The sequence below is a fragment of the Euleptes europaea genome, chromosome 10, assembly GCF_029931775.1.
Source record: "Euleptes europaea isolate rEulEur1 chromosome 10, rEulEur1.hap1, whole genome shotgun sequence".
Lineage (NCBI taxonomy): Eukaryota > Metazoa > Chordata > Lepidosauria > Squamata > Sphaerodactylidae > Euleptes > Euleptes europaea.
In genome coordinates this window covers 58,996,824-59,011,068 of record NC_079321.1, presented here as the reverse complement: position 1 = coordinate 59,011,068, position 14,245 = coordinate 58,996,824, and the positions used below count along the sequence as shown (strand labels likewise).

Sequence of the window (14,245 nt, the reverse complement as noted above, 5' to 3'; positions counted from 1 at the left end):
TTTATGAAAGATAGGGTTGTCAGGTCCCTCTTCGCCATCGGCGGGAGGTTTTGGGAGTGGAGCCTGAGGAGGGCAGGGTTTGGGGACGGGAGGGACTTCAATACCATAGAGTCCAATTGCCAAAGCAGCCATTTTCTCCAGGTGAACTGATGTCTTTCGGCTGGAGATCAGTTGTAATAGCAGGAGATCTTCTGCTAGTACCTGGAGGTTGGCAACCCTAATGTAAGAACAAGGGAATGTAAGTTTGAGACCAATGATTTCCTTCCACTAAGTGAGGAGTTTTCCTCTAATGGAAGGAATCTTCGTCCTCTGGACAACACTCTTCATCATCAGAGAAAACCTTTCACTTAGCAAAACAAAATGCTATTGTCCAACCTAATATTTTATATAACAAAATATTTGCTGTATAAAAATTATAATCATTAACATTTTATTAGGCTGCTGTCCACAAATCACTTGTTCCAAATTTGCAGTATTAAATTGTATTCAGTATTATGAACCAATGAATTAAGTTGTTTTGGATTTGTCTTCAGGTTGCATTAATTAGTTTTATGTCTTATAAATTCTGAGACCATCTTTGAACCAAATTTGTAGTGTCAATTTAAAGCTATAGAGATACATTTCTTTACACACCTGAAAAAGTAAGTATCAGAAGAAAATATACTAAAAACTCCAAGGAAATAGAACAAATTAAAATGACAATCTAAGAAGTCTGACAAAAGCAAATACGGTATTACCATGAGAGGACAAAGTGCTTCAGGCATGTGAACATCCTGAGGCAAAGCTGAAGGTATCTTAACTTATTGATAATGTCCATCTCCTTAGAATGTCATAATGATTCACTCAGGAGAATTGCTAAGTTTTCTAAACTTCTGTGCTTGTGCTAAAAAGGGAGTTTGGGAAAGACTAAATAAGGGCTATAGAGAGAATCAGAGATGTTAATATGATATTTTTAAACATTTGAATAATTTTATGTTGCTAGAGAAAACACTGTGCATAATCATGCTACATCTATAAAATTCTGTATTAGAATCAGATTGGTATTTTGTCATTTTTTTTACTTCAGTTATACCCTGCCTTTCTCCCCAGTGAGGACCCAAAGTGGCTTACATTGTCCTCCTCTCCTGTATTTTATCTTCACAAAAACTCTGTGAGGTAGATAGGAATCATAGAATCATAAAGTTGGAAGGTACCACCAGGGTCATCTAGTCCAACCCCCCTGCACACTGCAGGAAGTTCACAATTACCTCCCCCCCACACCCCTAGTGACCCCTACTCCAAGCCCAGAAGATGGCCAAGATGCCCTTCCTCTCATGAACTGCCTAAGGTCATAGAATCATCATTGCTGACAGATGGCCATCTAGCCTCTGCTTAAAAACCTCCAGGGAAGGAGCTTACCACCTCCTGAGGAAGCCTGTTCCACTGAGGAACCGCTCTGTTAGAAAATTCTTCCTAATGTCTAGACGGAAACTCTTTTGATTTAATTTCAACCCAATGGTTCTGGTCCGACCTCCTTTGGCAACAGAAAACAACTCAGCATCATCCTCTATATCAGTGGTACTCAACCATTTTCCGACTGTGGCCCCCTTCTGACCTTGTTTCCTTCCTGTGCCCCCCCTGTCCTACTGATAGAAAGGTAGCTATTTAAATGTTTTTTTGTAAATAGCCAAGGAACAAAGAAGCATAAACAGCCACACAAAATGCACACATGCAGTTCTTATTGGGAAACTGAAATTTACAAAAAATACCCCACAAAAAGGCAAAACAATACTCTAATAAACAACAATGTTCACATACAAGGGAGAACAAAGCCTCTACCACCATTGCACAAGATTACAGCGATACAAAAATCCACAGTTGCAAACGATGCATAGAAGTGCAATGAAGAAAGTCATGTATTAGGTTTTCATATGTTCGTTTTCTTAACTTCTCCCCTCTGTGGCCCCCTAGTCTTGTCCCATGGCCCCCCATTTATGCAATTTTCACCTGTGGCCCCTTGGAATATCCTGGGCTACATAAGCTTCTTCCTCTGTGCCCCTGGAATTGATTAGGGAATTGATTAGGCCCACCCAGTTCTGTGTTTTTAATGCTAATAATGCTATTCTAAAAATTGGCTAATAATAATTGTTCTGCTACTGTGTCACATTAACTATACACTACTTTGCCAGATAGTTGTTAAAACATATAAAAGGGAAATAAGTTTCTAAACACTTCTTGTGGGAAATTACACTTCTTTTCCTACTGAATTCATTCACATGAAAATGTGCCTTTTCAGGTTTCTGAAAGTTTGTGGTTCAGAACTGCTACGTCTGGAGTTGTCTTGTGGCCATTTCCTCAATGAGACTTGCTTAGAAGTTATTGCTGAGACAAGTCGGAATCTTCAGGAATTAAATCTCTCCTCCTGTGATAAGCTGCCACCTCCGGCTTTCAACCACATTGCCAAATTGTACAACCTTAAACGTCTAATTCTTTATCGAACAAAGGTAGAGGTAAGAACAGCGCTCTAGTTTTTCAGATATTTGCCATTTATAAAAAAAACTTGGAGAAAGGTGAATTTACAGTCATGTTGTCAGTATACAAGTAAATATGTAACTCAAACATGAAGTAATGCAGTAGAACATAGTAAAGTGTTTTCTTTGTAATTGCTCTTACACTTTATACTAAAACTAATAAATACAGATTGCATCTGCTAGTATCAGCCCAATTCTGATGGGGGGGGTACTTGCACCGTGGTCATGGATGGTGCAGCAATGGCGCAGCTGAGCAGCCTCCTAAGAGGTTTCCTGCACCATGGCCAGCTCCGCAAATTCGGCATTTTAAACAAAATAACAGTGAAGTGGACACTGGTGTGTGTGGAGCGGAGGGGGTGGAGCCAGAAACCAGGCTGTTGTGGGCGCACACAGCCACCAGGGGGCCGCAGGGAGCGGGGCAGGACTCCGTAGAGTACAAGAGAGGTCATCAAAGGACCCCTGGAGGCACGCTTGCCCCTCGACGAGATCCTGTGTCAAGCCAAGCAAAGTCTCTAGGTGCCCCATTCCTGTGGCGACATTGCCGGGGTGGAAGTGGGGCTTCGGGGATGAGGAGAGGTCGCTGCAGAAACGTGGGTGCCTGGGTATGTGTGCTTGTGGGCAGTTGGTCGTCTGGCTGGGCAGCCTCCCAGGTGCATGTGTCCTCCTCGGGCCGTGGACAGCACAGACACACATCCCTCTGTGCCTCCTCTCCCCCAATGCCCTCCTCAGGCTTCGCCCCCTCCTCCAGGTCTTTGCCCCGGCCTCCAGCTGGCCACCCTCAGGTGAGGGGTAGGAATTCAGGGGAGTGCCCATGCTATCTCGGCACTACTGGGAGGGAGACTCCGCCTACAGTTTGCAGCACTTTACATCAGGGAGGTGGCCTTTAACAGTCCCTTCGCCAACCACTCTGCTCACCCCAACTGTGAGTGTAAAGTCAGAAATGTGGAATTTTATCATATGTGGTTTGGCTGTTTGCTAGAATTCTTTGTGAGGTAGAATTCAGATTCAAACCAAATAATAAAAATGTCTAATTTCAAAAATTTGTAGTCATTGGGATTACTTGCGTTAAATTTCAGTTTTCTAATTGGTATGTGAGTACCTTAACAAGAATAATACTGTTTGCATAAGTAGCTGACAAAATAGAGATTGATCTAAATTTAGATTGGGTACTACTGATGAAGGCAGAAGCCTGAACATTGAACAAAACAAATTTTATCCTGCTTTCTTTGGTCACTTATTTACATTAACAGAAACACACATACACAGAGAGAGAAAGAGAGAGATTTATTCTTCAACCATAGATAGCCAATTCACATTCTGTGTGCATGTTTCTTCTGGAAATATCCTCTCTTATTATTGAATTATTGAAATTTGTGAAGTGACAAATTATACACATGAGGCACATCCCATGTTCATACTGAAGCGCCTACTTGCCACTTCAGCCAACTGATCTAATGATTTCACTGTATTTATTTAAAACATATGGCCAGGCGTTCCGCTAACATCATCTCAAAGTGCCTTTAGAATGTATCCAATTCTTTTCTTAAACAGTTAGGTCACTTTGTAAAATGCAGTACAGTATTTCAAAAGTCAATTTCCAGTCGGTCTTCTGCTTGTAAATATTTACTTCTTAAAAACTTTTAAACTTTTTCAATCACTGAATATGACGTATAATTTTGTTTCAGCCAGATAACTAGTCTGTATATTCTGTTACATTAAGATCACTGTTACAATCAGAAGACTTCATGCTGGTGATCTTGGTATTTACTGATACATGACTCTTTAATATTTATTCATTGAACATGCATTCACGGCATACTTTTACAATTTTCTTGGCATTTATGTATTTGAGGTGCACAATGGACAAAGCTAGTTTGTTCATCATAACTTAACAATGAACATCATTATTTGGGTTTATATATGTATGTTATCTTGATATGATGCTTATCTCGAATTTCTATTTCCACTGTTGTGTTGGAGCCAACATATTTTAGTTAAAGCTACTAAGCCCATAATTCTTGTACTTTAGCATTTGAAAACATCAGAATCTTCTGTTTTGGAATGATTACCTCCTATTTCATGTAACTGTCTTACAATTTCTGAACCCCCCTCCCCGTTGTTGCCATTGCCCTTGAATATTATAGTATAACAATTGTTCAGTATTGATTGGATCCTAACTCCTTTTCCTGGTTCCACAACATTGTTCTTCTGTTGTGAAGCATGTTATTTCAGTACTAAGTGCTTTCTCCACATGTAAAACCTGTGTCTCGCAGTGAGCAGAAACCACTAGCATTTGAGAAAAGAAGATGGGGAAGAGCCATAGTCTTTACACACACGCAGTGTGCGATTCAATCCACATATTGTCTGTGTACAGAACCCTTAGGGATTGGCTACTCTGATTTGAGCCTACGTGACTATTATGATCATATTTGGGGACCCTTCTTTGGGGAGTAGAAACCTAAGAAAAGGCCTTCTTGGGTATAGCACCAAAACTGGAATTCCCTCCTTAGGAAGATTTGTCCCCCTGTATTGTTATATTCTGCCAGCAGGTGATGACTTTTCATTTCATTTGGCAGTCCCGTACTGACCATCGTTATTCATGTTATATGTTGTTTAAAAACAATGCATACATATTAAAGTTGATTTTCAATGTCTTTTTAGTTGTTTGCTGCCTTGAGGGCCCTAATTGGGTGGAAAGGCAAGAGAAAATTTTTAAATAAATAAAGTTGGGATTTTAAGATAAAAAATTGCTTCAATATACAGCAGATACGTTGACTCTGTTGAATTTCTGTTGAATCACTGAAAATCCTCTTCAAAGGCATGAGACTACAAGCCACATCTGAGCCACGAGTTAGAGAGCATTGGTGTAGAAACCTGAATAATTTGCTAAGTGCGAGATAGAATGAGCTCTAAAGGGTATATTTAAAAAAGGCTAGACTAGGTGGAACCTAAACTACCAAATTTCAAGTTATTTAGAATAATATTTAGAATAATGCACTATGCATTATAAATGTCTGTGACATTTATCTTTAAATTATAGAAGGCTATGTTTATGTTTGTATTTTGGTTATGAAATGAGTTTCGGTAACATTAATATGCTTGTAACTGTACATTATGGTACATTACAATACTTATTAAATGTGCAGATACTGGATAACTCTTCAATATTAAACAATACAATTGTAGCATTCTGGTAGTTAGTTTCTGCCCTTTTCTGCTATAATTTTGTAGAATTCTCTGGAGACTAAACTTATTCACTCATTTTGTCAGTAAGGTAAATGAAGCCCAATTAGGACTCATTTGTGTCATTAATAATCAGTAATAATCAATCATCCATAAAGAGTACAGAGTTGAAGAGAATCATACAACATATATCTACATGCTGAATTTCAGTGTTTACTTGTAAAAATGGCAAATCACCTCTTCTAACAAAGTTAACAGTACCTACAATTATCTGTGTAATTTTTTTTAACTAATGCTCTTGTTGCTATGCCAGTACAACATTACAAATCACGACATTACCCTGACATTGTAAACAGATATCCTGGCTCAAATGTTTAAGCTTGGAGTGCCAGATAACTAAACAGTGATTAAATAAGATTCTTGGCAAATGGCTAGCAATCAGATGTTTTCCTTGTATGTATCTTCTTAGTAAGAACTGAACAGAGCTCTTTAAAAAGCTTGTATAAATACTATAAATCTTCCAAATGAATATATATAAAACTTGCCAGTTTTATATTAAGGTATTAAAAATAGGGAGGTTATTTTTTTTTATAGTGTTAGAAATCAGGCATTTCAAACCTTTATCTTTAATTCTGCTGGTCCCCGAGAGATTTTTATCCATTCAATTGAAGTAAGTTTCTGCACTAAAAGTCAAGCTAAGCAGTGTGTGTGTGCGTGTGTGTGTAAAACTGTTTTTATTTTTGAATTATGCTAATTTGGAATGCGGTAGTGTATATATGAAAAAATAACATCACATACTCCTATGACACAAAAGAATAACCATTTTGTAAGGTGAATTTGATATTTTGGTAGAGCCTGATTTACCTTTTTTTAATGATGTGGTGCTTCACTGTGTAATCAGTGTGGCCACATTTAACATTGCAGAAACACGAATGTAAGGTGCACATTATATTTGTTTCCATCTGTATGTGGTCTAGTGACAAGTGCTCAATGGTGCTCAATGGTTGTCAGTATACTTGTCAGCAAGAGAATCCTGTGACATTAAAGTCACCAGCTCAATCCTGATAATGTGTGACTCTATTGGCAGTTCCATCAGGCTGTAGCCGATCAGTGAATGTCAGAGATGCTGCACTTTTCTGAGATGTCACCAGCCCTCTATGTTTTTGGTTTGGCCTTGCTTGTTGTTTGAACTTACCAGACTTCTAAGAGCTTTCCTAGGGGAAATGAACTGATAGGTCATGGGAATAAAGGTGTCTTCAGGGCATGCAAAACCACATCCAGAGCGACTTATTATATAAAGGCTTGTAATGATTACCTTGACTCTAAGCCAATCAATGGTTGGAGCATCTGGGGACTCATTAGATGGCATTTGTGGTGTCTGTTACCTAGGTTTTGAGCTGAATTTCAGGGAAAGCGGTGACAGCCTTTAATGTCTAATTGACCCTTTCTCTTTGTTTTGTTTTCTATATTTGCTTCTGATGTGTTCCCCAATGGCAGCAAACAGCAGTGCTCAGCATTCTAAACTTCTGTTCAGAGCTTCAGCACCTCAGCCTGGGTAGCTGTGTAATGGTAAGTTCTTAAAATTCAAAATATGCATCTAATATCCAAATATGGACTCCCCAGCTCTGTAATGGGATGAAAACAAGTTGTTACTTTTCTTTGTTATTACACTAACACCTATCTTGTAGAGTGATAAAATGAATATAGCATTATGGATTTGTTTCTGGAGAGAAATGTGATCTTACTAAAATCTTACGTGAGCTCTGTACTCCTACCACTAAAGAAGTGAATAGAAGAGATAAATCTCCTGTACCTTTTAGCTGCTTTTAGACCCCTTTCTCAGAAACAGCAGTGTAGAGGTTTCTTTCAGTGCAGAAGTATGGAGTTGTTCCAAAGGACAGGCCATTCACATGCAACCCTGATCCCTGATGTGACAGTTTTCACCATGTTCTCCTTCTCAAGGCAACTCATTTTTGGCATTGGTTGTGAAAATAAAGCATGCCTCTACAAATTACATTCTTGTTTTCTTGGGCAGTAGGTCATAATTTATTGTTTTTCATTACTTGTCCGGTAAACAGATTCCTTTCCTGAGACACAGTAAATGCTATACTTCTGTTCTGATATGGAATTTATTTGGGATTTTTTCTAGATATATATAAACTACTTCTTTCATTAAACTTTGATACTGCTACAAAAGCCGTTGTTACTACTGTACATTTCATTCCATAGGAAGGTAGATTATTTATGTATTTACTCATGGCCATCGCTGTTGTTTAAGAGCCCCGTGGCGCAGAGTGGTAAGCTGCAGTACTGCAGTCCAAACTCTGCTCACGACCTGAGTTCGATCCCAACGGAAGTTGGTTTCAGGTAGCCTTCCATCCTTCCGAGGTCGGTCAAATGAGTACCCAGCTTGCTGGGGGTAAAGGGGAGATGACTGGGGAAGACACTGGCAAACCACCCCACAAACAAAAGTCTGCCTAGAAAACGTCAGGATATGACATCACCCCATGGGTCAGGAATGACCCGGTGCTTGCACAGGGGACCTTTACCTTTACTATCGCTGTTGTAATCTTTGCTAGATTTTTCCCTAGACATTGATATCACTGTTTGCCTGTCTGCATATTCAGATGATCATTGGATGAACTGCACTGTCTCAGGATCATGGGCCAAGCTATACATTACTCTGGCCTGCATGCATATTACCCTGAACTGGATTTTTTTTTTAAAGGAAGTTGCAGAGGCTGCTAATGCATTGAAAGACCTGTGGGTGGATAGGAGGGGAAGGGTTAATCAATGAAAGCATCCTACAGGAAAGAATTTTTTAGCAAACACTACCAGAGTGGAAATGTTAAAAAGCACCCCCTCCTTTTGCATGGGTGATCTGGGAGTCATTGCAATCTCAAAGATTACATTGTGTTTAAACGATGGGGAAACTACGTGTGTGCAACTCAACATGATATTTAGTTTGTCCCCTAAACTACAGAGTTTGATGCCATGCTTGTATCCCTTTATGTGATAGTTGCTCCACAGCATTAGATCATATAGAATTGTTTTAGTACTGAAATTCTCTCAGAATATTCTATGTGGATACATCCCCCAAATCATTATGGGGGCTTATTCATATGAATTACCAGAGAAGCTGTATTGAAAATGATCAGTGGCAGCTGGTGAGGTGGGGCAGAAAGCAGTAGATAGCTACAGTCATTAAGTGATGACTAAGAGGAAAGAGTACCAGAGGTGTGGGACAACCTGTGTCCTTTCTGGTAAAAAAATCTGTTGGATGAAGCCAAGACAGAGAGTAGATTGTGTAGTGCTTGCACTGCTAATGAAAGTAAAGCAGCACTAAATCTGGGTTTGTGATGTCATTGATTCATATTCACTGCTAACATCACTGTTCTGTACTGAATCTTTCTGGCCTAAGTAGGATTGTACAAAGTACCTGCTGCTTCAGTTGCCCTCTGTAGATGTCTGCCTGAAAGGGCATGAGTTTCCCTTCCTGCTTGGTTGCCAGCCAGGGATGGTGGTCATTTACTATTTTGTACCCGTCACACTCATCAGGGAGGGGCTGTGGCTCAATGGTAGAGCATCTGCTTGGCATGCAGAAGGTCCCAGGTTCAATCCCTGGCATCTTCAGTTAAAGGGACTAGGCAAGTAGGAGATGTGAAAGAGCTCTACCTGAGACCCTGGAGAGCTGCTGCTGGTCTGAATAGACAATACTGACTTTGATGGACCAAGGGTCTGACTCAGTATAAGGCAGGTTCATGTGTTCACCATACACACACACACAGGTTAGAAATTATGTTGATTGACCAAAAAAGATCTTTTTTTTGTACTAGTTTAAAAATATATTATGTAAAATTTAGTAGGTTTTGCTTAGTATTGTTGCTGCTTTCTACAACTTTGTGAAATTCTAAGCCAAATAATATGCTGTCTCCTTCTTGTGGATGCTTAAACCTATTTGTGTGCTGTATGAACAATTTACAGAAGATCAAGGCTATTTGCCATAAAGTGTGTGGTGTTACTGAAGCCGCATATGCTGTAAGTCAGGAAACACAATAGAGTTTTGGAGTATCACAGGAGTGTGGTAGGAAGAGGGGGTTTCAAGCTGCATGTAGCCACAGGTAATTGATTTCAGCAGTAGTTATGTTTGGGGGAAGCAGTGGTATTTATGTTCACATCCGGGACTGCAACTGGTATGTGAAACTGAAAACAGTATTTTAAAATAAATATTTGATTTGAAATATGTGGTGTGGGTACAAATAACGAGTGATTTTTTCTTCACAGATTGATGACTATGACACAGTAGCTAGTATGATGGGAGCAAAATGCAAAAAGCTTCGTACACTGGATTTATGGAGATGTAAAAACATTACTGAAAATGGAATAGCAGAGTTAGCTTCTGGCTGCCCGCTGATGGAGGAGCTTGATCTTGGCTGGTGCCCTACGCTTCAGAGCAGCACTGGCTGCTTTGCAAAACTGGCACGTAAACTCCCAAACTTGCAAAAGCTCTTTCTGACTGCCAACAGGTCTGTGTGCGACTCTGATATAGAAGAACTTGCTGCTAACTGTACTAATCTCCGTCAGCTTGATATATTGGGTAAGCAACTGCACAAACTTCTTCAAATCAGTTGATTGTATCAATAGCAAAAATGGAAATTATGTGTGGCATAAAATAAGATGTACTCATGATAGTAAATACTGGATTCAGGATCCTTCTCCCCTATTTTGGCAGTAGAATCATATAAAACACCGCCTATGCATGGATACTTCTCACTGGATCAAAGTGTCTCGGAGTATGGCACTAAAATAGCTTAACTTCAGATATTTTGATTTCCTGGATTGTTAATCAAGGGACAGATTTGTCTAATTACTTACCCCAATACTGCTGGGTTTTTTTTAATACACTACAGTTTTATGATGGTTTCCTGAAAACCATTCAATTGCTATTGCCAGTTTTCACAAGGCCTAGAGAGAGCGACAGGATGTATTTACAAAGCGTGAAACTTACGATCAAACGGCATTTTTTCTGCAAAGCATAGAATAAATCTTTATTGAGGTTTTTTCCTTCAAAAATAAATTATTTTAATTAAATCGTTGTATGGAAATAAACAAAATTTTCATTTCTGTTGCAACAGATATGCAAAACTGTTCCCTCAGTGCTTAAAGCTATGATTCTGTATGTTAATTTAAGAAGCAAACCTTTTCTAGTCTAAGTAAGACATTCTTTATGGACCTTTGGATGAGGTACTTCTATAAGTTACCCTTTTATGCCTGGAATACAAGATGACACTGAGGCTTATGCTGATTATAGAAAATCTCCAATATGTGTTAGGATTAGAAATGCTCATGTGAAAGGATTCATAACATATATAGGGGTTTTTAAATGTATAAAAGTATAAAGATTTGGTTCATAAATAAAAACTGTGCTGTACAAGCCCAGAAAATAAACATGCCCCAGTTCAATGGGGAAAAGTTGAGGTTACATGTTATACGAGCATTTCACTGTTGTGCCTGAACAGCCAACAGTCTTTCAGTCTGCACTGATGTCATATAAGCTCAACTACACAGATGAACACCTCTGGTCTCTTGACAAGATAATGTTCTTCCATAGCATAGCCTGGCAGGGGGAAGACCTGCTTCTATTCTGGATATTACGATCTCTTCCCTTAATAGTGCAAGAGACTTCAGAAGCTGTCTTCCCTTGCATAAAGCTAAAAAGCTTAATTCAACAAGATCTAGATCTAGAATACTTCCTCCTTCTACCCCCCAGTGCAAATACAACCCAATTGCAGTCTCAATTCAGTAACAAGGATTACTTCGTGAATTCAGAACCTCTTATCACAAGCTGTGATATACAGTGAACATGTAAACAAAATATGAAGGATAAGTTGGTATTTTAATACTATATGTAGAAAGCAGGATAGAAATCAAAGTATCAACTTATTTTCTATGATACATATTAGATTAGCATTTAAATCAAATTGTTTTACATCTAGACTTAACACCTACTGTGCTGGAAGTATGTTTTTTCATTGAATAAAGCAATTTACTTACACAAGCATATATGTTTTTTGTTGTGAGTTGTTATATTTATTTTTAAGAAGATGTTGACTGTAGATTTAAGGTGATCTCTACTTTGTGCTAGAGTAGTAAAGTTAAGCAACAGAAGTTCTTTGCTGTTTTAGTATGATAGCCACAACCTTTCTCTCCTGGATTTCTTTATTTTATTTAAAGTACTTTAATGTTGATTGCTAACAAGGTTTTCAAAGATCTTATGATAATAAAATATGATAAACATTATAAAGTATTGTCAGTACTAAACTAACCATTAAGAACAAGTTAAAAGTGTCAGAATCAACAATACTATAATCAAAATAGGAGGGCAAGGAGAAAAGCAGACAAGATTTCTAAGTTACCTCTTGCCAAAGGTCTTGGAAAAAAAGAACACCTAAGTCTCAACCGAGAGTGTGCCGGTATTAGCAATTGATGTTAATACAATTGATGTTAATACAATTGGTGTATTGCTTTCCTTCTTTGTTTGTAAACATATACGTGCAAGTCACTCCAAAACATGAAAAAGACACGGATTGATCAGTTTTTATTGTCAACAAGATAACAAAACACAGCAATAGCAAAATAAAACTCCTCAGAAACCTTGTGTAGAGTTAAATAGATATTGTTGTATTACACTTTCCGTCTATTAATTGTGGCATTTACATAATGGTAAATTTCTTTGGCAACTATAAAGGGTGATATTTAAGTGCTCACTATTTACAAATCCAGTAGAATTCTGTTCTCAGTTCTGGGTGGAAGGGCATCTTGATCCGTGGGTATTCTCGTCACGTGCCCAGGGAGGCAGGACCAAATATTTTTTCTACAGCTTCCTGTCTCCCTGGGCGGGAAACCCAGTTTCCGTCCTGCCTTGTATAGGGTGGCAGCGTTTAACTTGAGCTCCGTCTATAGAGGATTCCTCTCCATTTCTCTCCCTCCCCGACCTTGTTGTTTTCTCCCTCTCTCCTCCTGCCGTTTTAGACGCGTTTGCGTCTACCCGCTTTTACCGATCTTCCTAGCCCCCTCCCTTCCTCACCCCCTCCTCTTTTCTCCCGACTCCACTTCGTCCCTCGGACAAGATGGCGGACGGCAGGAGGGACTCCGATTCGGACCTCCTGTCCGAAGGAGATGCGGATCCGGCCCTCGTTGTTTCAACAGGGCGAAGGCGCAAAGATCATTCTGGCGGCCGAGCCAGCGGCCGCGCGGCGCCCGGCTCCGATGGGGCGGCCGCAGCAAAGAAAGCGCGCTCTGAGGAGCCGCTTCAAAATGGCGCCCAAACGGGAGAAGGGCGCGAACGGCCACAAACCGCGGGCCTGGCCCCGGGAAATTCGGCCTTGGAGGGCACCTCTTTGGATTTCGTTACTGGGGGTAATGTATGTGGCGATGAGCCTGAGGCTCCTGTATCTCGGAGGGAAATGCTAAATTTCTTTAATGGGGTGTTAGACAGACAAGCACAAATGATGAACGCCTTTAGGGATTCCATGGCTCCCTTGTTACATGGCATTGCCCCTTCACAGTCTCACTCTCTTAACCCCCAGGGGAGGGGGGAGCAAGATGGTCAGGCTAACTCTCAGTGGCGCACCAAAGCAGCCTTAAAATCTCAACCGGTGGTTCAGTCCTACCAGCCTTCTGAAGAATATCTCTCAGGGGCTTCTGACTCAGAAACTAGAGAGGAAGGAGAATTTGACTCCGACGAGGACACTCCTATACTATTGGAAGAACAACATCCTCGCCTGTTTCTAGCAGAGGATTTCCAGACCCTCTTAAATAAGGCCCTTATTGCACTGGACCTCAATGAGGACCCAGATACAGAGTCAGTTCCAAAACCAAAGACTAAAAAGAAGGGAACCAGGGAATTCTTCCCCAGTACCAAGCCCAGGATTTGGGAGATTCCTTTCCCTGAGTTTTTTGAGACTCAGGTCCAAACTGAGTTAGACAAACCCCTTGCCAATAGGCAGTTTTCAGCGAGCATAAAAAAGCTCTACACCATGGTCCCTCAGGCCATGTCGCTATTCCAGCTCCCTCTCATTGATGCCCCCGTGGCAGCACTTCATTCCTCAGATCTCCCCGCAGAGGATGGAATGGGAAGCATTAGAGATCCCATCGATAGGAAAACAGAGATCCTATCAAAAAAGGTGCACGAGGCCTCCACCCTGGCCATTCAGGCCTCGGCCGCTACATCAATTATGGCAAGGGCCTCCATAGTTTGGATCAGAAAGATCATCCAGTTGTATACTGGTGACAACCGTAAACTAACAGAAGGCCTTAATAGGCTTCTCAAAGCATCGGCATTTATGGCTGACGCGTCGTTGGACGCAATGTCCTTTGCTGCCAGGGCCACATCTTCCAATGTCGCCATCAGGCGGGCTCTTTGGATCCGCCCTTGGCAGAATGAATTAAAGAATAAGACTCTGACAATGTCCTATCCCTATACTGGAGGGAAACTTTTTGGCGAAAGACTAGAAAAAATTTTAGTTGAAAATAAGGACAAAAAGAAAGTG

The 14,245-nt window shown here is 40.2% G+C and overlaps 1 protein-coding gene across 1 annotated transcript in view; it reads left to right on the top strand.

The window, feature by feature from the left end:
• Positions 1-14,245, top strand: part of FBXL4 (F-box and leucine rich repeat protein 4) — a 45,419-nt gene that overhangs the window by 24,068 nt on the left and 7,106 nt on the right. The window contains exons 5-7 of the mRNA XM_056856369.1: positions 2,276-2,489; positions 7,191-7,262; positions 9,978-10,290. Coding sequence (XP_056712347.1) covers positions 2,276-2,489; positions 7,191-7,262; positions 9,978-10,290 — 599 coding nt within the window. The remainder of the gene's footprint in view (positions 1-2,275; positions 2,490-7,190; positions 7,263-9,977; positions 10,291-14,245) is intronic.